This window comes from Mastigoproctus giganteus, chromosome 1 (genome assembly GCF_048544385.1).
Source record: "Mastigoproctus giganteus isolate SK-2022 chromosome 1, ASM4854438v1, whole genome shotgun sequence".
Classification (NCBI taxonomy): Eukaryota; Metazoa; Arthropoda; class Arachnida; order Uropygi; family Thelyphonidae; genus Mastigoproctus; species Mastigoproctus giganteus.
Window position 1 is genome coordinate 240,327,126 of NC_143575.1, and position 25,842 is coordinate 240,352,967.

The following is a 25,842-nucleotide window of genomic DNA, read 5'->3' on the forward strand; positions in this document are numbered from 1 at the left end:
TCCGGCATCGGAAGACAGTTTGTTTGTTGTTATTTGGTTTTTAGGAGCATTAGCAACTAGGGCCATATTGCTCCGGGATATGCGGTGGTCATTCCCTGACCTTTCCGCATCCTCCGTATTTGTTGGTGATCGGAAGGCAGTGATAATGGCCAGTTGTGCAGAGGCGTTTAAGAGTTATATCGACTTTAAAACTTTGCATTGTGATGTGGATTTTACGGCGTGTACAATGGCTACGCCATATAAGTTCGGCAGCCCGTTGATATATGCTATTATTTTTAATTTGATTATTACTGCTGATCGATCTAGCTTAATCTGAACTATTTATTTTGTGCTCCCTGAATTAGATGAGATATGTGTTATTATTTTGTGTATTTTGCCTATGATTCTATATACTCATGCTAGTTTATTTATGGATTGGTGCTTTTGTACAGTAATTACACCTACATAGTGGTAACCATTGCTTCTTCCCAAATTGATTGAAGATTGCTGTGATTTGGTCTCGTGACCAAGCTCTGATTGGCTGGCATAGACATTCAACTGAAACTGGTACTTTGAACTCAAATTGATATAGTATTTGAAAATGATTATTAAATATCATGATGACGACACGATTATAAATTAGGTGAACTAGAGGGTTAATTGAAAGTGATAATTAATAATTGATATTTAATTTGAACTGTGACCTTGTGTAACAAGATGCGATAATACAGTCCTTTGTTGACGGCATTAATAATCCCGTGATATAGCGGCTCACCACAGGAACATCGATATTACCCACCAGTGCCCCCTTTTGGAATTAGTCGGAACTATCTTTTCCAGGAGAATTTCTACTGTTCTCTGTTGACTCTTAAGGAGACTGTTTAAAAAATAAGTACACTGAAATTACTCCCTAACTGCGGAGAAAAAAAAAAAATCATCGAACTTCCTGCACGTCACCGACCATTATAAGTTCACCTGAAGAGTCTAGCTACACTGCCGCAGAGGATGCGGCAGATGATTCTGAGGCGCCTGTGCTTTTTTCCCTCCAGGCCCTCAACAGATCTATGCCTAAAAAGAAGAAAAGAAAAGCAGAAGGAAGACGAAATATCGACAGCTCCGTTCTCCTGGGCCATCCCTAATGGACGAGAACAGTAAATTATTACGTGACGATGTCGAAGATTCTGATCCGGACCACTTTTGTCATCCAAATTTGAATTCAGCATATCACCTCTGGTCACTGCAGCTGCCTCCAAATCCCCTGCCTCAGCCTCTCCAGATTCAACTGCTCCTTGCTCTCCCTCATCATCGCTCCCTAAGCTGGCTACAGAAGCTCCCATGTCGTCCCCAGCTGCTCCACCACTTCCTGCATCACATCTGGCACAGGAAGCTTCAGAAACGTGTGCCATCCCAGTTTTTTCAGCAAGCATCACTGCATCTGCTCCAGCAGCTACTTCAACACCATCCAGCACTTTTTATACTATCTCTTCAGCTCCTGCTACTCCAACTATCCTACCTTCCCAATCAGCCCTTGACCAAGCTATTGCCTCTGGTATCCAGCCTTCTGGTATACTTGCAATCTCAGCCCCTCGTGCCCTTGCTAGAAAAGTTAATGTTGACGATTCTACACCACTTACAATACGGTTGTTACAATTCTCCATAAAAACTGGTCGCGTTCTTAAACCACGATGCTAACAGCTTTACGAAGTCAGCTGGTAACTATGTACAAGAACTATGGAACAGCCTGGAAACCATCTCCATGGCATTCATCATAGACAACGAGAAGCTGAAGGCAGTCAATGAAGAATTTAGGTCAAAAGCTATGCTTCTAAAAAAAGTCATTGATACTTTCTCCAAGTTCTCACCCAACCCCCTGGAGAATTCAGATCAGGACCAAAACTGGACCTCTTGTGTTCCCCAGGTCGCTCATACGCCAATGTTGTAAGACCCAATTCACTCTCGACAAACACAGATCCTATTCCTAGCCTCCTAACCAACAAGCCAGGGCCTCAGACACCTCAACATATTCTCATCCTTAGAGCCACTGATGACTCAAACCTGAAAACTAGCAATGCAGTCAAAGAATTTGTTCATAGTACGCTTAAAAATGAGTTCAAAACAACTAAAGTGAAATCGCTGCAGCCCATGCGCAATAAAGGGGTTTTACTAGAAGCTGCCTCCAAACAGAACCTAGATAATATTTCTACAGCCAGCTCCCTTCACTCAGCTGGGGTATCGGTCGGCTCTCCTAAGCTTAATAACCCCTCAGTTCTTATTTACGATGGGCCCAACTCTGCATCCAATGATGAACTCCTAGAAGATTTGTTCCTCAAGAACTTAGCAGACTATGGAGTTACCATAAATGTTATGAAGAAGGAAGTTACATTTAGATTTTCCATAAAGGCAAAAAGCAACGCAACAGCACACCGAGTAATAACACTCAGTTCTAGCCTGTTTAAAAAGTTATGGCTCTGGACAGAATCTTTCTGGGCTGTAGTACCCACAAGTTCAGGCCCTTTACGGTCGTCACAAGATATTTTCTTTGCCTGGGATACGGGCATACATCACTCCAATGCACCCACACTTCATCTATGTGCAGCCACTGTGCCCAGAGTGGGCATGTACATGCAGAGTGCACGAACCAAGATGAACCCCTCAGCTGTATAAATTGCAAGCGTAGGAAGAAGGACCAACAAAATTCAGTTAGAGAGGTTACTTGCCCAGAATATCAACGTGCAGTAGATATGGTACGACTAAGGACCCTCGATGGCTAAGCCTTCAACATCTCCATATCAGTATTGCACAAGTCAAGCTCCGGCAGCTACATCTTCTCATACACAGGACAACTATGACAGCAACAACCCCATCCTAAGCCTCAGCATCATGCAAATTAACGGTCAATGCTCCCGAACAGTGGTAGATGAAATCAGACAAGCAGCTGAAACTCATCGGATCGATATTACAGCAATTCAGGAGCCCTACGCCATCAAGGTTCCAACGGGTAACACGCACAAAATCGCGGGCTACTCTATCCAAACAAGACTTATACAGCCCACCAGTACTGACCTAAAGTCTTGTATTGTGATTATAAACAGACATATCGATGCACTAATCGTCCTTGTCGTTTTATTTAATGTTCCTTTACTGCCCACCTTCAACGGACATTGAAAACTTCCTTAATTATTTAGAGTTTGCAGTAGACTTCCTGGGTTCAAGAAACATCCTCAACTCGGCAGATGTTAATGCAAAATCCCACCTTTGGCACTCCTCGGCTACGGATGCACGAAGACAGCTAGAACATCTTATCCTCAGCAGAAATCTAGCTATCCATAATCTTCCCAATCAACTTCCTACCTACTGCAGCACCATCGGACAATCAAATATCGATGTTACCCTAACCACCAATGACCTCCGGACACACATTCTGAATTGGACTACAATACCAGACTGAACTCTCAGCGACCATCGGGTTATTCGCTTTCAAATTACACAGAAACGGCCTCTTGCAGTGCCTGATTTCCGAGTGCCAGAGTTAGTGAGGTCTTCCCTGAGAACTGTCGATTGGGAAACATTTGATGTGTCCATCAATAACGACTTTCCTACCCAGGATTCCTCCCAGTACGATGCCACAACCTTAGAAGAATATTGCAATATTATCCAAAGATCAATCATCAATCATTAAAGCCTCCTATAGATCTGCAAGAAAGAAAGTTCCTTGCCACAAAACTTGTGCATAGTGGTCTGCTGATCTCTTAAATCTCAGAAAGGAAGTTCAACAAGCAAGTAGCAATTACCAGAACCACCGAGACTGGCTTGCTCCGGATGTAGCTCAGCTCCATAGAGAGTACATAAATAAGAAAAAAATATATACTAAGGCAATCGCCACAAGGAAAAGGGAAACTTGGTTCAGTTTTGTGCTTGAAACAGGCAACTCAAACCCATGGGGACTACTTTATAAAATTGCACGGGATAAAACCTTTACATCAGACGTCTTTGGAACTATACAGATGGATCAGATCGATACTACCAACTGGACTGAATCAGTAAACGCAATAATAAATAAGCTTTTCCCTGATGACAACCCTCCTAGATGATCTTCCTGCACACAAAACCCATTCGTAAAGTGAATGCCGCGTATGCAACCTCAACACAAGCTGAACCATTTACAAGTCAACAACTGGGTGCTGCCCTTAAAAAGGTAAATTTCAAAAAATTCTCTGGATTGGATCTGATTGAGTATGCTTTTGTAATTAGATACCGCAAGCTAAAGCCTGAACATCTGCTCTTACTATACAACAAATGCCTACACCAATCGAGTTTCCCTCAACCTTGGAAGGTAGCGCAGCTACGCCTCATGGCCAAATCTAACAAACCAACAACTGATCCTAGATCCTACAGGCTTATTGCCCTGTTGCCAAATCTGCAGAAAACGTTGGAGCGACTTATGGCCCTCCGTATTACCAATATATTTCTTTCTAATGATCTGTCTCTCTAGCTCAACATGGCTTTAACCAGGGCAGGTCATGTGAAGATGCCCTCACTGACCTGATCCTGCACCTCGAAACATTACAATCAAAGTATGAACTACCCCTTTTCATCAACTTCGAGGGGGCCTTTGATAACGTTTGGTGGGAAAATGCCTTGGAACGCCTTCGAGCAGCTGAATGTCCACATAACCTCTACTGGCTCTTCAGGAGTTATTTTTCTGAACGATCTATATCAGTAAAATCAAAGCACCTCCAAGTCCAAAGACCAATCCACCGGGGTTGTCCCCAGGGCTCGGTTTTTGACCCCTGGTTTGGAATATAGTATTGTAAAACTGGCTTAACAACACCTTTGAAAAAACCAAAATCATCGCATTCGCTGACGATCTTACTATCGTCGTCGCCGGACACTCCAGAGCAGCACTAGAATCAACAGCACAGTGGGTCCTCAATAACCTCACCTCCTGGACAGTGCTTAAGAAACTTCGGATAAATCCTACTAAATCCAAATGGTTGTTTTTAAAACAAGGCTTGATCTGCGAAGGTCCTCTCAGGTCAAAACCTATAGAATCCAAATACCTATTGTTGACCAAACCAAAGTCCTTGGAGTGGTAATCGACTACCGGCTATCATTCCTCCCATATCTCCAGAATCTTAGTACAAAGACCAAGAAGTTCACAGCCTCCATTGTAAAAATATCCAGGAGAGAGTGGGGACTATCATGGCGTACCCTGCTGCTCTACTACAAGGCCACTTTTCTCCCAATTGTCTCCTCTGCAGCCAGGGCTTCGTTTCATCGGGTTCTTATCGCCAAAATGAGAGAGAAACTTAATTCAATTCAGAGAGGAATGCTTTTGGCAACCCATCGGGTCTGCCATATGGTCTCCACAGCTGCAATCCAAGTAATAGCAGGCACCCTTCCATTAGACTTATACATAATATACAGAGGTCTTTGCTACAGACTCAGGAAAGGCATTCTTGCCTTCATCCTTGACATAGAACTCTCCTTAAATACAGATGTTAAAAGAGAGAAAGCTCGGTGCTTAAATGAGCTTATTAACGTGTGGCAGACCAGATGGGACACCTTAGCTGTGGGGGTGGTGACCAGAAATTTTCTACCAGATGTGACCTTTGTGACGCCCAAAAAGAATAGGATCTGGTTCTCCCTCAGTCTTGAATGCTCGTTCCTTATAATTGGGCATGGATCACTTAATGAAAAACTTCATCAATTTGGGCTTATAAATACTAACTTATGCTACTGTGGACAGAGCGAAAATTGGCACCACTTAATATTTGAATGTGTCCAGTATCAAGAATACAGAGACCACCTCAAGATCAAGAACTTTGATTTCTCTCTAACCAGGACTTATCAGCACCTAAACTAACCTCGCTGCCTTCCAAGCCTTCGCCGCAGACGTCTTTACACGGCGGAAGTCACTGATTGCAAACCTTCAACAAACTAACTCCTACTAAACCACTCTTTCTTCGATTCTTTCATTTTATGTATATAAATGCACTACGAGAACGTTTTTCCCCTTCTTGTCTTTTATTTATCTATTATTATATATATAAATTTTGTTTCCCAACTTTTTTTTCCTCTCTTCTTTTTCTTTTCTTTCTCTTCATATTTTTATTTTTTTTTTAATTTTTTTTTTCTTTCTTCCTCCCATTTTTCCCTCTTCCCTTTTTTTTTCTACAAAATTTTTATTTTATTTATTTATTTATTATTATTATTTTTTTTTCTTCCTCTGGAGTGGGCCCCCGGAGGAATATGGCCCACCTTTTGGCAACATCAGGTGGGTCAGAGTCTCGAATTGAGACACTACGAGCATAACTGAGACTGGCCCACCTTCCTGTGGTGTGGACGAGTACCCAGAATCATCTGTCCAGGTGACTGATGTTTCTGGGTAGCCAAGTGGCCAGACACAATAACAGAACACACAAACCTCCGTCACACACATAAGTGGCTCATTGGGTAGTGATACTGTTCACACAGAGGTACGAAACGAAGCTGAACCAACGTTCTAGAAGCCACCCTTTACAAAAACACATGTCCACATGTGACCCAGGAAGAGAATGAAAGCATGGTCCGGCATCGGAAGGCAGTGTGCCCAAGAAATCGAAGAAAGCCCGTCTGCCACGAAGGAAGCTTGAACGCAAGGAAATTGGAAGTAGGCGCCATTACGGAACGTAAGTCTGTTACTGTTTTTTTTATTGAACCCCGAACTCGTGGACTCATAATCTAAACTCAGTAAGAAATTTGTTAATTTGTTATGAAAGTCAATGATTATGAAATAATATAAGAGTGGTACAGGGGTAATAAAAAGAAGATAATAATATAAAGGAATTAGTAAAGAAATTATATTTATAGGGGTAATACTGAAAGGATATGTTAACCTTAACTTCATTAAATTAGGCCAGGTGCCAACACAAGATAACATACCAGTTGAGGTGTGAAGAGAAAGAAATTTTATTAATAGAGAAACCTGAAGAGTAAAGAGGGATGACTAAGATGATAACTAGAGAGAAATTAAGGTAGAATGAGTGATTTATAGTGAATATTATTGAGGTAAGAGGATACCAGTGCAATTGTGAGGGTTATGTTTTTGTTTTCTCTTTTCTCTAGACCTTCACCCTACTGAGGTCTCAAGCCCATCCCATAAAACGCAAATCTGACTGCAATTCACAGAAATTTCTAGATTCCAGGGGTGTGTACAACGGGTGTATACATCATTTACACAAAAGAAACAAATTGCATATATTTGAACCATACTACAGTAAAATACACTACCTCTCTTTCATCAACTATTCTCACTTTACAAATTAATAACATCAGTTTGAATCAGTTATATTTTACTTAATATTAATCCTCGATGATTACTCAATCATTCTCTGTCATTGCCAATTTTTATCACTGTCATCAGTAAACTCATTTCAGCTCTAATTACTTTGTTAGATCTCTTAGCTTTTAACCGATGAAATTTATTACAACTAGAATCCTCTTACATGAGTAACATCTACTGAAAATCACTCATTCTACCTTAATTACGCTTTAGTTACCATCTTAGTCTCTTTACTCTTGAGGTTTCTCTATAAGTAAAATTTCTTTCTCTTTACACCTCATCTGGTATGTTATCTTGTGTTGGCACCTGGCCTAATTTAATGAGGTTAAGGTTAACATATCCTTACAGTTCTACCCCTATAAATATAATTTCTTTACTCATTCCTTTATACTATTACTTTCCTTTTATTACCCCTGTACCACGCTTACATTATTTCATAATCATTAGCATTCATAACAAATTATCTCAACCCTAGAAACTAACTTGCCTATTCCAAATTTAATTTTGATTAGAAAGAACTATCAATCAATTTCTTACAGAATTCAGATTATGGTAGCCAAGTGGCCAGACACACAAAAAAACAGGAACAGACTTATGTTCCGGAATGGCCGCTACTTCCAATTTCTTGCGTTTAGGCTTCCTTTGTGGCAGACAGGCTTTCTTCCATTTCTTTGGCACGCTGCCTTACGATGCCGGACCAGGCTTTCTTTCTCTTCTTGGCTCACTTATCTGCACAACTTTCAACGCACATGTTCCCACTCTTCCATACCTCCAAAAAACCATCATCACTTTTAGTCCGCAGTTACTCGCGTCCTCTACGCCTCACTACCCATTTCTCTTACGTTTTTTTTTTCTTTTTCTTCTTCATCTTGATACCACGAGATGCGAACTCTGTCCACAAAAAAATTTACTTCCACTTCCACCCCGCAACCTCACAACTTTCTCCCCTTCAACCACAGGAAAGTCAGACACAGAATGGAAACTTCTCAATTTCTCCCCCCGAACTTTACTCTTTCCCTTTTGGAATGCCTCCCTAAAGGACTCCAACCAATCCCCATACTGTTTAATTTTGTCATTCCTTCTATTTGATAAAACAACTCACCCCAGCTGTCTCCCTAGCGCACAAATCAACCCTTCTCTACACGGTAGTATGACCTTTTCATGTTTGCCGGTCATATCCAAAACACTAATGTTCGTGTTCACACCTCTGCTAAATATGGCCAACTTACCCAAAATTCAATCACCCTGACCCCTGGACGTCCACTAATTTCCTGTTGACTTCCTAACGGTGCCTTAGATTAAAATAGACGCGTCATAATCCCGTTTCAGGGTCGTATTCTTCTTGGCCCCAGCAACCTTTTCACGCCTGTTCTCAAAAGGCATCCTCTACCTAGTCGTGCTGTCCCTGTTGCTCTCTATATTACTCGAAATTACTTGTTTCCATTTAGCCGCTATTTAAGATAAACGTCTATAACTTTCCCATCCCCAAATCGAGTGTTATGTAAAATCATTCCTTTTGCAAAGAGGTCCTAACGGATATTTTCACACGACGCTCGTAATTATGCTAAAAATAAGCTGAAAGAAAAACAAAAGAATTGTCGCGTGCGTGCCGCAGAAATAAAAGCTGACTAAAATCACTATTTTTATTTGGTTCCTAATAAGAACTTGGTTGCCACATAATTTTATGAAAAATACACAATGGTTTCATCTTAGATATGATTATGAATCACGTGAATTTTCGCGTGCCAGTGTTCCATCCATTGTCTAAAAGATAATGGACAATTACTGCAGACTCCCAATTATCCAGGATGGTCGGGAGATTAAATGACCAACAAAACTCGAAAAATATGAATGAAAAACCCGTAAATGGCCCAAAAGTGTAAATTTATTTTCATACTGTATTCATATTTATAAAAGCGAGCGAGAAGATATACGAAAAATTACAATATTATTTTCCTAAAAAAAGGAAATCAAGAGGTCCTTCGGAAAGGTGGAAGCAGCAGAAGGGAATACCCAATGGAAACACCAACTTAGGACAAGGCAAGAGCAAGATAGAAATAAAATAAGTGGACTGTTACTTTCACGCTATATAAGCCACAAAGTAAATTCCAGGATATATACATGCACATATATATATATGCGTGTGTGGGCCTGTAATTAGGCAGTATAGTAAAAAGAAGTGTGGCAGCGAAAATGGAAATTGTACGACAGCATAAGCGAATGTACTAGAACAAAATACTTGTATGTTTATATATATATGCATATATTAGGGCTCTTGTATCCCTGAGTAATAGATTGAGTGCTTTAGGTGAATGAGATAGAAAACGATTAAAGCCAGATTTACCCAAAAGGGGGATTATACCATAAAATAAGGTGGAACAACTAAAATATTTACTATGAAAAAGGGGAAGGTTTCTGAAGGTTTCAAGCATCTGAGAATAACCCGATGAATTTGTGTTAATTAGAAATACAAGGTAAAGTTGTGATAAACGTTAGGGAGGGCTGAGACAGTTAATGCTTTATAGAAGGGGAAACTTTATGTAAATTAAGAAATCTGACACTTATAGAATGTATTTCGTACCGAAGGTAGAAATTAAAGTAGATCTCAGCTTGACACAAACACATATCTTAAGGATATTTAGAAATAGTATAAGTGGATTTTGTATTAAATTGAACTGGAATGGCTTCAAGAGTAGAAGGTTCCTAAAATGTTAGAAGGAATTGTATGTATATTAGGTTAAGGTAGCCTAACCTGTTACAGGGCAAGAATAAATAGTGGAATTGTTATAGTGTACTTGTATATATTATGACATGTATTAAAGTTGTTTCAAAGGTATTATAATTGTTCATAAACTCAGACATAGGCTTGCCGACATAATTATGTTCTATCAGGGCCGGGGGAAATCACAATGTCCTCTGGACCGGGAAAATTCTGATTTAGATACTGCACTCAGGTAGCGTAAATGGGTATCAGAGGCTTGAAGGCACTTCCCTTTATTTCTAATTATCTCATATAATTAAGTAATACAGATAAAAACAATAAATAGTAATATACACAAAAAAAGTAATTTAACACTTCAGCAACTTTTTATTCATGAGCTGAAGTCAGTGTTCAATAGAAAGAACGACCCTTTCTGTTCTAACTAATTACTTCAGTAAAACTGAAGAATTGTAAAATTTGGATAGTCTGAACAAGTAGGTAAACAAACGTGGGCAATGTGGCTTCTGAGAAAATTCATTCAAGGACAGGAACTTGTACTGTTTGTTTACCAAAGAGTACAAAGTCAGTACAAAACAGTAATGCTTGTTTAAAAAAGTAAACAAACAGCACCTATAACGGATTATGCGTATTTCTCAGTGTTATTCGACTTGGATCCTCTGGATTATACAGATCCAGTTAATCCGGGAATGCTTCGTAGGTAGCACAGTTGGTATGATCGCCGTCCTTCTCAAAACGGGTGGAAAAGACCTGAATTCTAATCCCTTCAATTACGGGAGGAATTTTTATGGGTCTTTCTCACAACGTGACTGAGTTCGTCCGTCTCAGGAGAGGATAGAATGGTGTTTTCGATCCCAGAAACGTTTTGTCCAGCAAACAGAAAATCGATCTCACAACACACTCAATTTACAGACAATATACACTGAGCAACGTGACCCTAGTCGCCGATGCTCCAAAAAACCCAACAACAACAACAATCCTATAATGGATAATGGACACATCTTTTACTTAATTGGATTAAGTAAAAGATAACAGTTATGGGATGGAAGGCAGATTTTTTGAGAATTTATTTCGGGTAGTGAACTTTAGAGAGAAGTTGTAGACAATCAAAGTACACTGAGTTGCCTCTTTATTAGGTACACGTACCCTTTTCGTGAAATGGAAAGCTTCTTCAATACGAACATCAGGTTTTCATACCATGGAAGTTTTGTTTTTCTTTTATATATTGTGGAGGCGATATCACTACGGTATATTGTGTTTGGCTTACTGTCATGTTGTTTTGTATGGTTTGAATGACCTCGCCACTTAGCCAACTGCTTACCATTCCTGGTACGTTAAGCCAGGCCAGGGATACCACCGAGCATGCACATCATGCCATTGTTTTGCCGTGCAATATAACGTAAGTAGACAGAGAAGGAAGGATTGCTTGTATAGCATTAACATCACTGTCTAGATAGCTCCGGGGATACATCCATCGTGTCATTGACTTAACCGAGGCAGCTATATGTATTGTGTTGAGTACCGTGCATTAAATAAATAAATTTAACTAATAATGGCCAGAGACAGCACGCACGCAAGGGGTCTCTAGAATACATTACAATAAGAAATACAAGAAGATATTATTGTGAAGAAATTTATGATAAACTTGGCACAGCTAGCACCAACGGATTTCCTCCTCTTTCCCAAAGAGAACATGTGGACATGTGTATATATAAGGGCGGCACCTAGAACATTTGTTCATCTTCGCCTGGTATCACTGTGAAAAACAGAATCAACTGTAAAAGGGTCAGAAATGCGTTAGGTGTAGGTTTGTGAATAGTGTGCATGTTCTGCTGTTGTTTTCAGACCGCTTGGCTACCCAGAAACATCAGTCACCTGGAGAGATGATTCTGGGTACTCGCAGAATCTTCTGGACCAGTCCCAATAAAACACGTAACGTGGACCAGGTGGACCAGTCCCAATAAAACACGTAACGTGTCAAAAGAGACTCCGACCCACCTGGTGTTAGCCAGAAGGTGGGCCAAGATCCTCTGGGGGCACATTCCAAAGGGAGGGAGAACAAAAAACACCCTTTCCCAAAGAGAAAATTGTCCTCAAAGGAAAGAGATTTCAGGATGCGGATGACATAAAGAAAAAAATAACCGTTAAACAGAACATCGTCTCGTTGTGCGCCTTCGCTAACTGTATTCATAAACTTTTGGAACTATGTACTAAGTACATTCAATCAGGTGGTGATGAATAAAAATAAAACCATTTATGAGCTCCTTCACTTGTGTTCTTTTCATTGCACCAGTCCGGGAAGTTTATTGCCACATCTCGTATATTATAAGTTACATATTACATTGTTCTGTGTTGTTGTTATTATTATTGCAAGTTTCTTTCTTTATATAGACTATGCATAAGAATACATAGCAATAATATTCACCACAGCCCGAGTAATCGTGGACAGGGGTTAACAAAGATAATCATCGAAATACACATAAGATAATGCTGAGTAACAATACGAATGACAGCCTAACCATTGCATTTCTATTTACGTATTGAATTACACGGATTCCATTTTTTACCAGTGATACAGCAAATTGCCATTGGCAAAGGACATCAGTGTAGTGGAGGTTTGGAATGGGTTAAAGTCGTGGATGACACTTGCGGTTGATTTCCTTGAGGAGGCATTTTCTATACTTTGAAATTAGAGATGTGTTGTGTTGTATGGATGACCATCAGCTTTCCGCGTTGCTCATTTTTTGACCAGAAATGAGCACTACCATCAAGACTGGTTGGGGGACGTGGACAATGTAATCTCATCTCTGAAGGGGCTGTTTACGATCAGGAGTAGGCAGGACAGTGGGCAAGCCCTTGAAAAAAAAGTGTTGAAATTGTCAGAGTACACGATTACAAATATAATGAAAATATTTATGTATATAACAAAATGCAAGTAGGGAAGAGAAAGGTGGAATAATTAAAAAGGTTTGGATGTTAATATTTTAGAAAAAAGTGAGATTTATTTAAAATAAAGGTTAGGAAATAGCAAAACAGGACAGTAAACATTATCAGTCACAAATATTATTCTGGGTCACTCACAAGGATTAAAAATTAGACAAGGTTGAATTAGAGAAGGGAGCGGTAAGCTATTAGCAATTAGAGATACATTTCAGTTCCCACCGTGGCAAAGAATAAACAATAACAACGAGAATGGTGACAGGACTAATGGCGAGCAGGTGCGAATATCTACGACTCTGAGGAACAAAAGGGCTGTAGACTGAACATTGTGGGACATCCCTTTGTCCGATGACACCGAGATATCGGCCAGGTATTTGCGTCTGACTGTCGGCGATGGAAAGGTTGTTAGAGCAATGTAAAATAAATCTGCTAAGTTTAACGAGGGGTGGCGAAGGTGACGGCGAACTTCAAAGCAGCGGATTGCCTGGGAAAAATTTGGAAATTTATTAAAATGAGCTCTGAATATACAGCTTGAGAAATTTTAAAGGACGAATAGGAAATGATGAAAGTTTGACAAAATGAGAAGATTGGGTAAACTCAGAAAAAAGGCCAGCAGGAATTATGAGGAGCGTTGCTGAATTGAGATGGCAAAAGTGAGTGAACGGGGAGAGACAAGACACACACAGTTGAGATTTCGTTGGTGTTTTTGTGAAGATGAGTTAGGAGACACACAGTTGAGATTTCGTTGGTGTTTGTGGAAATGGGTTAGTAAAAACATAGAGTTGAGTTTTTGACGGTGTTAGGGAAAGAATGAGTTAAAAGTTACTGAGTTGAGGTTTTGTTAGTGTTTTGTGAAAATGGGTTAAAAAGAACACAGAGTTGGGATTTTGTTGGCGGTTTGTGGAAATGAGTTAGGAAAGACAGACGCGAGTTTTTTGACAGTGTTAGTGGGAAAATTGAGTAATAAGTTGTGTGGGGTTAGATAAGTCCTGTCCTGTCCTGTCAGCCAGTTAGGAAAGATCTGACAAAGTTAAGATGGAGTAGTGAAGGGTTAGATAAGTTTAGTGCAGTCAGTAAGTTAAGAAGAGTTAGTGGAGTTTCATAATAGAAGAGAACAGTCGAGCAGTCCGTCGTCTAAAGGCAAGGGTAGTGGCCCGTATGCAAATAAGTCGGTCCGTTATAGGAAGGCAAGGGTAGTGGCCCGTATGCAAATAAGTCAGTCCGTCGTCGGAAGGCAAGGGTAGTGGCCCGTATGCAGATGAATGAAGTGTAAGGAGAATAAGCCTGTCCGTCGTCTAAAGGCAAGGGTAGTAGCCCGTATGAATGACTGAAGTGTATGGAGAAATAACCTGTCCGTTATAGGAAGGTAGTGAAAGTGGCCAGTGTGAAAATAAGTAGTGTAAGGAGAAAAATGACCCTAGTCGATCATGTGAAGGCAGTGATAAAGGCAAAGCACAGATAAGTGAGCTGAGAAGATAAAGTTGTAATTCCTAGTCCGCCAGAAAAGCTGAACCGAAGATTAAGTAGCAGTATCGAAGACGAGCCCATAAATTTCCTAAAAGACACAATGATGCCCTGTCCAGACGTAGACTGCAGCCATGGAGAAACTTGAAGTTCTGAGATGAATGCAGTTGGTAAACGATGATGCCATTTCCAGACAAGGAGCTGAAGGCCCCAAAACGGAGAAATCCGATTCGTAAAATTAAGTAAGTGACTAGATATATATAGTATTCTCCCTCGCAAATAAAGGACTGTTGGAACTCTAATATCAGATTAGCATAATGTTTAGAAAGATGTTAAGGAAAGGATATACAAAAATATAAATATATCCATAAATATAGAGATAAGTCAGATGATAGTTTTGAGTTTTGATTAATGTATAATTAGACATATGTAGAAAGGAAAAGGAGAGAAATTTCATATTTGTTATTAGTTATTGTCTAACATATAGATATGATATATTTTGGAAGGGAAGGGTAGAAAAATACAGAGAAAGAAATAGCCTTATGGATGTAGCCCTATGGATGTAGCCTTATGGATGTAGTCCCTTGGGACCAGCATTAGTCCAGAAATTGATGTCAAATGTACTATCTGTCTTGATTAGAGAAGGTTAAGAAGTTATATTCCCCAAGACAATATGGGGCAATAATTAAATTAGAAATTAAGAGTGAAATTCCTAAATCAATTTATAAGGTAAGAATAAGATTTACATAAGAGAAAGAGTGTGAACTAAACCTCTTAAGTAATTATTGTTCATGTGTGGAGAAAGAAGAAACTAAAATAAGTTTATGTAATGATATTGATTGAGTTGTATTGAAGTGGATAACCTTGTTTAGAGTAAAACCACTGTATTTAATTGTCATATATAACTGATAATACATAGGCAAATTTGAGAAATAATAATGTGCTTGAGAGTTGATAATTTTTATATTGAGTATATAAGTGTAAATAAAATGTTATGTTATATATTAATGTGTGTGTTGTTTGTCATTCTTGAACACTCAGCCTGTCCGAGGGGAATTATAAATAATTGAGAAGTTCCCTTGAGCCTGGAATTCTCCTGTAAAGTAAAGTCAGATGTGTAAGTGGGGAAATTAAAATAAGGTGGACAACAACTTATAAGGGAACAATTAAATAATAAATAAAACTAATAATAAAAAGAAATATAAAATATATATATCATTTTTCTTTTCTCATTTCCACCCCCCACAGTGTGAATATCGTGAATATTAGGTGAAAGGGGAATCCTGCCCTGTATTAGAAACGGGGAGTAACTAAGTTTTTCCTGTAGTTAGCATCTTAGGGAATAACTAAGGGAATAAATAAGATGCTGACTAAGAGAGTAACTAAGATGCTAACTAAGGAAGTAACTAAGATGCTAACTAGGGGAGTAACTTTGATAGAAATAAAGGATTTGCAGGAGGTATTACTGATGTAAGGGAAAAAATAGTAATTGATTTGATAGATAGATAATTTGATAAACATTAGTGATTTGCAGTAAATAAGAGTCAACTGATGTAAAGTAATATGTGCCGTCTTGTAAATGAAGAGAAGCACATTTCCTAAGAATAATTGATGATGTGTGTGAGAGATGGTGAACTGTCTTGCATCATAGTTCCTACGTGTGAAATTTTAAACTTGGAATTTATATGTATATACTGTATATGTAAAATTTTGATTTATATAAGTCTCGTTAAAACTGTTGTTATTTATGTAAATTTTGTTATCTAATGTTCATTAAAAGTTTGTTAATTATGTAAATTTTGTGTCGTCTTTAATGCTCCGCTAACTCACCGCTTTACACACCCTAGAGTTGAGGTTTGTGTCCGCCCGTGACTTCAGTAGGATGGAAGTCAACAACAACGAACATATAAAGATAAAGAAATACAATGAAATGAAAAACAAATTATGTATATAACGGGCGATCACAAAATGAAAATGGTATCGGGGTGGTAATAAATGTGCACAACAGTAGGGAAAAGAAAAAGCAGCCTAAAAAGTAGAAGCTAGGAGGATAAAGTAGAAGATGATTTTGAAAGTGGACTGGGAGATACCAGGAGTCAAAATCTAGGATCTTGGGAGTGGAATGGCGTGGGAATAGAGTATTAGGCCTACCCCACAAGAGGGATTAGATAAAAGGTGAAAATAAGGAACTAATAGTTGAACAGCTGAATGTCACGAGCAGTTAATAGAAGAAATGATCCAACTTCTAGTCAAACCAAAAGCCTGCCTTGTACACATTGTAGAGAAATGTAAGGTGATCCCATATAAGCTGATGTCTGTATCGGCAAACGAAAATGGCCCTATCCCAAAACCGGAGTCAGCTAAGGAATTCCATAGCATCAGAATTATTGAAGCTATGAGATTCACCTTGAACTTCACACCATTATAGTTGGAACTGGTGCTAACCATATGACTAGAAAGAGAGATCCTATGACGGAGGTGGAAGACCACTCTGGTTAAGTATGTAGGAATATTGTATATGTGAAATTCAACGCGAGAATGGGCAAAACGAAAGATTTAAATGGCGTTGAATGTGGCAACGTAGTTGCGATAGATGAGTCGGTATGAATATCTCGTAAACTGCAACCCTGCTGGAGTTTTAACGTACGACTGTATCTTGGATGCTTTTCTTCAGTTACAAACACACTTGTGATTAAATTCTCATATTCGTAAAAAACTGACTGCTTCTCCCCAAAATTATCTGGGTACCTTTCTCACTTATATCAAACAATAAGTGAGAAAGAAGTTCAAAATCTTGAAACTGAACGTGTAAGCTACTCTACACGATCCAGGAGCAAAGCTCCCTCTGCTGCGGAAGAGATAAACAAGCCCTCCAAGAATAATTGCAAGAAAAGGAGAGAAGTAGAATGATATCGGCTACAGATTCTCGAACACCTAAAGACACAACTGTAGAGGGTGGAAATGAGTCCTGCAGCGATTCAGAATGCGAAGAACCTAAAAGTCAAGTGCCCAAGCGTCAAGATCCCCCACTAACGGGTTCTCCGATTGATCAGATCAGGACAATCAGAGTGTCCTTAGAGAAATATATGGCAAAGCAATCGAGCAGGATCACTGCTGCCATCAGGTCTGATTTAATTGGTATCTTCAGCAAAATGGAGACAGTGGTTTTAAACCTCCATGTAGAACATGAAAGATTAGAAGCCAAAATTGACGTCCTTACACAGGAGCGAGGAAATCAAATGCAACAACGCCCCCGCTCCTTCGCAGAAGCGTTGAGGAATGGTGCAACACAATCAACCACCAGTTTACCTGAAAAAGTACAAGATAAAAGGATAGCCAAGAAGCCTGAGTCGCATTTAATCATATTTAAACCAGCTGAAGATGCACAACTGGAAACTAGCGATGCAGTTAAAGACGCCTTAACAAAAAATATGAAGAACCAGATGAAAACCGTCAGAATTAAAAGCATCAGGAAAACCAGACACCCCGGAGTCATAATTGAAACTGGTACCAGGGAGGAGGCATTAACCATCTAAAATAACACAGAATATTACCCCAGAGGAACTCAAAGAAGAGATCTACCATAAAAACTTGAGTATGGGAAAGACTACTGGACGAGACTGCGGTAGAAGACATCAAACCAAAATACAGAACTAAAAAGAAATCACCGACAAGGGTTAATTGGATAATTGAACTATCCCCAAGAGTGTGGCAGCCTGTTGAAACCCAAAATAGAATTTATATTGGCTGGGGCAGCCATAGGTTTAAAGAGCACATATCGGTTCCTAAGTGCTATAGGTGTCTCCGCTTTGGGCATACGTCCCATACCTGCAACCAGCGCGAGACCACCTGCGGCCACTGTACTCAAAAGGGCCATGTTTTTAAGAACTGCCCCAACAAAGAACAGCCTCCAACCTGCGCAAACTGTAAGGCAGCTAGGGCACCACACGATCATTCGATTCGTGACACAAACTGCCCCGTATACAAAAAAAGTGAAGAGCCTTTACTAAATTAGAGTAAATTATGGATAGATGCTCCACAAGAAACAAACGACAATAGATCAAGTTACTACAACTAAATGCGCAGAGAGCGAGAGTAGTCGCAGACCAGCTAAAGGTCAAAGCTGAGGAAAATCAAATTGACGCCATGATGTTGCAAAGGTCAAAGCTGAGGAAAATCAAATTGACGCCAAACGTAGGAACCCTACGTTTACTCTGGGAATGTCGTGGGATATCCCACTTCATATAAAATAATTCACTGCACGGAAGACCATCCACGGGCTGCTGTTGTTGTGAGGAGTCCAGAAAATAACGGTGACTAAAATCGCGCCATTATGCACCTCCATCAGCGCCTGTGCGCAGATCATGACATCTCTCGGGTCTCTATATCTTCTCTCACTATATTCTCACCTTGGTGAGGATTTTACTACTGCAATCTCCATCATCCAGGAAGCACTCTATCTCCTCCCAGGTGGGCGGTTGCTGATAGGTATTGATGCTAACTGTCGCTCAGCACTCTGGCACAGCCCAACTCCAGACAGAACACCAACCAGAAATGGTACAAGACTTGAAGATTACATAATTTCGTCTGGTCTGCGGATCCTGAATCGTCAGGTCACCTCTCCACCTTAAGCAGTGCCCTCTGGGAGAGCACAATTGATGTCACTATAGCAACACCTGACATTCAAAGTAAACTGATCAACTGGGCTGTTCAAGAGTCATGGACAACGTTAGACCACAGAGCAATCGCCTTACTCTCTCGTTCGTTCTGTGGAATGTGCACCACCAATTCCTAGAGACATAGTGAGATGGAACACCAAAAAACCAGATTGGGGCCGATTCCAAGAGGAATTGGTGAAGTTTCTTCCAGAAGACATTCCACTACCTATTACACTCACACCTGAAGAAAGCGTTACCAAGGTAACAGCTGCCATCAGGAGTGCTGTGATGCTTCCATCCCGCGTAGAAGACAATACAGGTACGCGGTCCCCAGGTGGAATACAAATTTGCGAGATCTGAGAATAAGAGCCCACCTAGCCAGGAAGACATTTCAACGAGCCCGTGTACACCTTCCCCCGAGAGAAGTAGCTGCAGCACGGGAGGCTTACTGTGTGATAAGAAATGCATATTCCTAAGAAATACGCAGATATAAGAAGGAGTCATGGCAAACTCTAGTTTCCACAGTGGGAAATGGCGATCCATGGGGCATTGTATTTCGGATCGTTACAAACAGGCTACCCAGAGGTGAAGTTTTGGAAACCACACTCAGGCCGGATGGCACCTCGACATACTCTTGGGCTGATTCTCTCACATACTAGACAATATCTACCCAACTGATGACTTGGCACCGACACTGGAGCAACAAGAAATCATTGACAGGAACAGGGCATACATAGGATTTGCTGGAAGTTAACGTAGTAAAAAAGTTCGCAGAACACTATCCTATAACTCTCTTAAGTTTATTTAATAGATGCCTTGCTGAAGGAACATTTCCTGACTTCTGGAAAATTTCAACACTCAAGTTAATCCTAAAACACCCGAAAAAACCACCTCAAGTACCAACTTCTTACAGACCAATAGCCCTGCTTCCTGTTTTGGCCAAATTCCAAGAACGTCTTTTGCTCTCCCGTCTCACCGACTACTACAAAAAGCAACAATTACCATCTCCGCATCAATTTGGTTTTAAAACAGGCTGCAGTACAGAAGATGCTATCCACAGATTAATCTCTCCCTAGCAACCCAGACAGATTCTAAACACTCTCTAGCCATAATGGTTGACTTTGCGGGGACCCTCGATCGACTATGGTGGCCTAGCATACTTCAAAGACCTCGGCCAGCCAAGACGTCCAGCAGTCTATATAACAGTATAAAGTTCAACCTCAGCAATAGAACAGTGCAGGTAACCAACAAATACCAAACAGTCACCAGGAATATACTGCGAGGCTGTCCTCAGGGCTCTGTTCTTGGGCCATTTCTTTGGTCCATTGTCTTGGAGGAGTTCCTGGGGATGGATCTCGGCGAAGTCAAGCCCCTGGCCTTTGCTGATGATCTCGTACTGGTTGTTTATTCTAGTACAAGAGCCACATTGGAAGTACAAGCCAAATTTGCACTGGGAAAACTTCAAGACTGGGCTGCCATGCACAGATTGACAATCTCCAGTGAAAAAACAGAGTAAATCCTTCTAAAACAAAAGCTCCAAATCCGACGGCCACCAGTGATGAAAATTAAATAAATAAATAAATAAATCTTCATTGTGAAGTAGAATTACAGCACAATATCCCATCACGGCGACGAGCGCCAGGGGTTCACATATAGATAACATAAGTACAAATTCAAATGGCTACAAAATATAGCGAACACATATAAAAGGCTACAAAATACAGATTACAAATGCAAAAAGAAATAGAAATACATCATAGAAACAAGGAGCTGAACACAAATAAAGAAAAACAAATACAACTTGGCAGTGATTCAGGTTTCAAGAGCTTTGATAAAGTTGTATCTGTCCTTCTTTTTACTTATTATGGTGTCGATGTCGGCGTCCACACGGTTGAGGGCAGCGAGCATCTGCTTGGGCAGAAATCTATCGGTGAGTACAAGCCTGTTGTGATGAGCCAGAAGTGCTGGTACCGACCTTAGGCTTGGCTGTGGAATCCTCCAAGAGCAAGCAGTCCAAATATTTGGAGATGATATTTGGCCTGAGATGAGTTTGGCTGTGAAAACCAGCCTCTTTTCAACGATCAGGAACTTCAACCTCGGGATGTCGAGTGCTTGTGCCATCATGGTAGTTGTGGTAGCGGGAGGTAGCCGAAGCTTGTTATTCGCCCATTTCAGTAGCCAGTATTCAGCAGTGTACACCCGCTTAAGGTTTGTATGTGCAGCAGAGGCCCATATTTCTGCACCATAGAGAATGGCAGGGTAGACGGTGGAGGTGATGAACCTTTTAACAGTGGCAGGATGTCGGACGTGTAGCAGCTGCTGCTTTGAGATCCACCGTAGACGAGAAAATCTGGTACTGAGTTTGTCGATCTGGTTGACAAAGGATATCTTTTTGTCGAACAGAACGCCAAGGTCTGTGTGCGAGGGTACGTTTGGTATTCGTACCCTTGCGAGTGAAACGTTGAGTACTGTCGGCATGGATTTAAGGGAGAATATAACCTGAGCAGACTTCAGAGGGTTAATTTTTAGATTGAAGTTTGCCAGGTACAATTCTAGATCCTTAAGTTGGGAATTGATCCTGTTGCTGAGCTGGGCGGGGTTGTCGCCAGGGTTAATTGGAGTCAGCAGTTTGAAGTCATCGGCATAGCATAGGAGACCATTCGTTGAGGCAATAATGGGCACGATGATGGCTGTGAACAGGACATCAGACAGGACACCCCCCTGCGGTACTCCAGCAGTAATGTCGCAGGATAGGGTATGTTGCTGCCGATGGAGAATAAGTATTCTGTGATTGAGAAGTGATTCCAAAAAGCACAGCATATCACCTCGAATGTGAAAATTCTCCTTAAGTAGGAGGAGCAAGGCCGGAATCGACACGGCATCAAAGGCTGCGCTTATGTCGAGGTATGTGGTTGCTAGCTCAGCTCTTTGTTCGAATGCTGAGAGAATACGTTCTGTGGTGGCTGCCAAGTTAGTGATTGATGATTTTCCTGCGATAGCATAGTGGATTTCAGGTGGTTTCGTCTGGAGGATTTGTTGAGTGAGTGTGGGTAGCAAAGCCTTTTCAAGAGTTTTTAACAGACAAGAGGCAACTGATATGGGTCTGAAATGGCTGACGTTTGTGGCAAATTGAACACCCCAATCCGTCTCTACACAGAAATCAAGTATCTGGCCCTGTATCTAGACGCCAACTTATCCTTCCATCCCCACTTAAAATACCTGTCAGCTAAAATCCGAAAATACACTGCAATGATAAGGTGGATTAGCAGAGCGGATTGGGGCCTAAAGAATAAAGCTCTATCATTAATATATAAGGCAGTATATGTCCCGATTGTGTGCTATGGAGCCTCCATCTGGTGTGAAAAGGCAATCCTGGAAAGGAACAAGCGCAAGCTTGATTCCATTCAAAGGTTTATGTTATTATCGGTTACCAGGGCGTTCTGTACTGTCAGCACCCCTGCATTACAAGTCATTGCAGGATACTTACCTCTCTATCTGGAAGTTGTCAAGAGGGGTCTCTTCCAGCGCCTAAAGAAGGGAATCCCAACTCAATTGTTAAACCTGCAATTGAACCATGCAAATGATCCTAAGAAGGAAAGAAGAAAAATTGTAGACCACCTACAAAACCTTTGGCAAGAAACATGGGACACAAGGCCTAAAGGAGCAATCACCAAAAGATTTATTCCCTCAATTAGTCGGACTTCCCCAAAGCCTCCTCCCTGGTACTCGCCTGGATTGCAAGTCACCTTCCTGCTTACAGGCCATGGACCGTTCCAGCAAAAACCTAACAGCCATGGGAATAGAAAATAACCCATATTGCCACTGTGGTGAAGAGGAGTCCTGGGAACACCTTATGTACGAGTGTCTCACTTACGACAACGCCAGACTTCAATTCCTCACAGAGATTCAAGGAAACCCCCGCAATCAGGAGTCAACTTTACTTCAAGAAGAGGCCACATACCTAGCCTTAACACGCTAAGCCCAGGCTGTTTTCAATTGTAGAAGAGCAAGACTTGCGGAATTCAGGGCAGAACAGAATAACGTGCCACCCCTGCGATCCCCTACTGGGATAGGATAATGCAATTTACCCTGGGTGCAGGATATTCACAGGAGCACCTGCTCCTGTAATTTCCAACTCCCTTCTCCATCCTCTTCTTTAGAGTGGACTGCCTTCCCTCTTTGGTCTACTCCAACTACTGTTCCCCACATTTCACCTCTTCTTCTTCTCTTACTCCCCCATATGCTCTCTTATCTTTTTATTATTTTTTTTTTTACAGCCTCAACTTTTTTTTCACTCTTCATTTTTTTATTTTTTTATTTTATTTATTTTATTTATTTATTTATTTTTATTTTATTTTATTATATATATATATATTTTTTTTTTTTTATAGCTTCTGTCAGGTAGCTCAGGCAACCCTGGCAAAGTGTAGTCCCAGTAGGGGCCCCGCGGCCAAGCAGCCAGACACAACAACAGAACAAAGCACAATACTACATTACCAGACATTACACTTTTTTTTTTCTGGCTGTGCAGTAGTTCTGCATTTCATCACAGAGTACATATGGTGCAGATGTGGGAAAAACCACCAGTGGCGCCTGAACCTAAATACTATGCCACTATGTACCTCGCATGCATCGAGATGGCTGCAATAAATAAAGAACAACTAGCCAAAAGCAGTCCTGTGGTCGGAAACAATGCGTTGATACGAGAAGCCAATTGAAGTTGACAAAGTCTACACAATGTAAAGGCAAGGCTATAGTGAGCCAAATAAAACCTAGCACAACAGAGGTAACCGAGGAAACATTTCAGGATGCACAGCTCGTCATAATTTGTCATGGATGAAGTAAGGCAATCGATGCCGGCTTCCATTCTCATCAGTAGAAACAAGAATGTACGGAGTGAGCTCAGGAACATCAACGTTGGACAACAGAATATTGGAAAAACATTGTCTAATCTGATGAATGCCCGTTCCTACTGTTTTATATGTTGATGGAGACGCAGTAAACATGACGCAAATAGTTTGGAGGTAGCGTCAAAAATGCAATTTGGTGACTAATGGTGACACCTATTGTAAAACTTCAAAACAAATTATTGTCCGTGGTTTCCACTTTAAAATTTCTTGGCCCTAATCATTCATAGTAAGCTTATATCCACTAAACACTTGGAGCATCTTTCAGAGAAAGTCAGAAAAATTTTAAAATTTACTTAAAGAAAGTAAGTGTCTTGGGGTTTTAACTCTCACTCCCTATGGTTCTTTATAAAGCTGTGTTTTTGCTAATTTGCTCCTAAGGTGCGTTCGCCTGGTCCTGGCAAGTTAAAAAGAGTTCAGCCCAGACTAAACTTTACGGCATGCAACGTCAAATGCTTTTGATAATGTGGAGGGACTAACAACTAAAAAAAAAAAACACTAAACTATTATATTAGGGTCACCTGGAAAATTTCAATACCTATGTGTATAGTGTTTGTAAATTGCGTTGTTCTCTGGTCCATTTGCCTGCTTTGCCGGACGAAAATCCCGTTTTTCTGGGGAAAAGCCTTGCTATATACACCTGAGACCGACTAGCTCAGTCGCAGAGTGAAAAAAGCCCATAAAAATTCTTCGTCATTGACGGGATTCGAACTGAACCTTTTCCACACAGTGTGGGGAGGACGGTGACGACACCACTGTGCTACCGCGTAGGACACTTTTCGGCAACGGTCACGGTACACGCGTCGTTGTGGCCCACCTCCCTGCGGTGTAGACGGAATGGGCAGGCTTTCCATGTAATCTCCTCCAAAATGGCCAGAAACAACTAAACAACACGCACACTGCATAACATAACGCTACACATATTTCTGGCCTTTTTATAGAGATCTGTAATCAGCATGGTATACCAAGACGGAGTTAACTGACGTTCGAATGCTGTCCTACATAAGATGCTGCACATGTCTATGTGTTAAATGAAATTACTATATATCGTGTATAAAATGCTTCACAAGTACTATGACCACTGACATCCCCTGAAGGTTGTGCATACTCAATGCACAACCTTCAGGGGATGTCAGTGGTCCCTGCAATAAGCACAAGTGGGCATGTCCATAACTGCCATATTAGAGCACATGCAGTTTCTTTGGCGCTTCTGGCATAACGGTTTCCTTAAAAGGGAGCCTGTATGTAAGACGACCCATGATCTGTGTCCCTCTTACTTTTTTACTATGGCAGTTTAGTCAGTGTCATTATCACATGCCACTCGTTTAGAATGACATGTGATAATGCCACTGACTAATTAGAGAGGTCTCGGTTCTATTCCAATCGATGACCAGAGGAATTTTTAAGTCCTCTTCAATCGAGGTTTTATTAACCGATCTCAGACCCTTATTCCAACAGTAGCTACTTTATAAATGTCAGAAAACTGTGGTTGGGAGATGGGAAATTTACTTCTACAATCATGAGAGAACAGTGTGTGTGTATGTCTGTTTGGATTATTGGATTAGGTGGTGTGGCTTATTAGGATATCCCAATAATCAAGATAGACGACGCAAATGTAAAAACTGCCAATTTTGGGTTTCTTCAACTCATTTCTTTCTGAAAATAAACATTTCCAACTGTATTCATTATATTTTTGGTTTATAGTTGAGTTTTGAAGACAAAGAAAATTCATTTTGGTACATGTGTACAACTAAGTAGACCGTTGGTGTCCTTTGACTGCATCTTGTAATATGAATAAACAGTTGTTCTGTAGTGTATCCACATATAAATAAGACCTATATTAGTCCACTG

At 40.6% G+C, this 25,842-nt stretch overlaps 1 protein-coding gene across 1 annotated transcript in view; it reads right to left on the reverse strand.

Annotated features, from left to right (window-relative positions):
• The window catches only part of LOC150091692 (uncharacterized), a 163,626-nt gene that overhangs the window by 35,969 nt on the left and 101,815 nt on the right, over positions 1-25,842 (reverse strand). The window contains exon 9 of the mRNA XM_090369286.1: positions 1,208-1,353. Coding sequence (XP_090225412.1) covers positions 1,208-1,353 — 146 coding nt within the window. The remainder of the gene's footprint in view (positions 1-1,207; positions 1,354-25,842) is intronic.